General features: G+C 47.5%; 1 protein-coding gene across 1 annotated transcript; it reads left to right on the top strand.

Annotated features, from left to right (window-relative positions):
* Positions 1–695: 695 nt before the first annotated feature.
* Positions 696–1,851, top strand: PPTG_15290 (hypothetical protein; the record flags this gene model as incomplete). Its single annotated transcript, XM_008912342.1, has 2 exons — positions 696–1,808; positions 1,846–1,851. 2 exons carry the CDS (start codon positions 696–698, stop codon positions 1,849–1,851), a joined length of 1,119 nt encoding a protein of 372 aa, XP_008910590.1.
* Positions 1,852–1,863: the final 12 nt, after the last annotated feature.

Here is a 1,863-nt window from a genome sequence, read left to right on the forward strand (position 1 = left end):
TTGGAAATACCAGGGATTCACGAGTATCCTGGTATACAGGAGAGCTTAGTCGCGGGCTCGGTGCATCCAAAGATGACGGCGCCGACGTTGACACTGGCTTCTCCATGGAAGCTGGAGTGTCCGTGGCTGCATTTAATTGACGCATGGTCGCATACTTATCAGATGCAGTTGATGGCTTGTTGACGAAGAAATTAGTGCCAAGGTACCACCAAGTCAGTGTTAGAATCGACAGTATTTTCAGAAACCCATATGTTGTCGAACTTCGAAAAGGCATGGGTAGATACGAAAGCACCAGTAATTCTGCCTCTGCTGCAGTGTCGACTTGCATCCTCCGAAGTAGAATTTTCAGCTTCCACGCCCGCCATCGTCTCTGTCGCAGCTCCGCCGCGACAAAACCGGATATAATACTTAACTTCGTCTTTGCAAGCTAGTATTAAGACACAAATTAAGACACAGAATCCCGTGTTGGAGCTCGAGTGGTTGTTGCGAAACGAAGAATGAGAGCAGTGTGTCCGGAACATCCTCCCATCGGTGCCTTCATCTAAGGTGTAGCCATCTTAGTACGATGTAGCCATATTACTGTGACATGCAAATGTAGGCCATTCCAGCTTAACCTACATAGACAAAACCTATAATTCAGGTCAAGCTATAAAAATCATAACACAGCCATTCATTCAGTCATATTACGAGTGACTATGGACGACGCCAATGTCCCCGCGGCGGCGCAGATCTCGCAGGCGGACATCATCGAGCGTCAGGCCGAGACCATCGCGCGGCTGAAGAAGCAGGTGCAGAAGGGCAGCGAGTACAAGCAGCTGACCAAGTCCAAGCTCAAAGAGGCGGCGGTGCGGCTGAAAGAATACCGTCTTCGTGTTGAAACGCTTTTACGAGCGGAAGAAACGCTGAAACAGCAGCTGAAGACAGAACAAACTGCGCATGCGAAAACTAAAGAGCTGCATAAAAGCGCGTTGAATCAGGTAAAAGCGAAAAAACAAGCGCATGTTTCGACCCAAACAGACGAGAAAACCAAGGTGACGCGTACGAGTCAGACAGTGTTAAGTGGACAAGTAGAACGAGTTATCAAAAAGACAATGGTGGACACGGAAGTGCAGACGGTGGACGTTGTAGTGGACACTTTTACGTCCAGAAAGAGAGGCAGAACGTCCACCCAGACACAAATGGATCAAATGGTGCCGAAACTCTCGCGACATTCACCAAAGGAGGCACTGGAGGACAGTTTAACGATGAATGCAGAGCCGATACAGCTTATAGGACGACACTCAACGACATTCCGGCACGAAACTAGTGCGGCGTTGGATGCTGAATTGGCTTTTAGCGATTCCGACGTCGAAACTGGCGAAAAGCTGACACGAAATAGTATAATGGAAAGTGGAGAAAACTCTGAGTTAATCGCGTTTGATCCGACAGTCTCGAGCGAAATCGTCAAAGAATTGGATTTTAGCGACGATGAGTTTGCTGAAACGAAGAAACACGACGTTTTAACAGCACAAAAGACGAACACTGATGCTGGAGTGTCGCTGTTAAGTGGATTTGATGCGGCGGTACAGAGTGAAATCGACAAGGAATTGCAGAGCAGTGAAGACGAACAGGTGGAAACATGTCGAAAACGATATGTTGAAACACGTTTAGTGGTTGAAACTGCTGAAAAGGCTGTGCTGTTTGATGCGATTGCCGACGAAATTGATAAAGATCTGGAGACCAGCAGTGATGAAGAAGACAACGAAAAAATCAATATTAACGCGGCAACTAAAGACCGAGGGAGAGATGACGATAATGGCCGGACTTTGGTGTCTATTGACTATGAGCTGGACGGCGAATTTGCAGCTTTAGAGTCAGATTCTG

Source organism: Phytophthora parasitica (genome assembly GCF_000247585.1).
Source record: "Phytophthora parasitica INRA-310 unplaced genomic scaffold supercont2.46, whole genome shotgun sequence".
Taxonomy (NCBI): domain Eukaryota; phylum Oomycota; class Peronosporomycetes; order Peronosporales; family Peronosporaceae; genus Phytophthora; species Phytophthora nicotianae.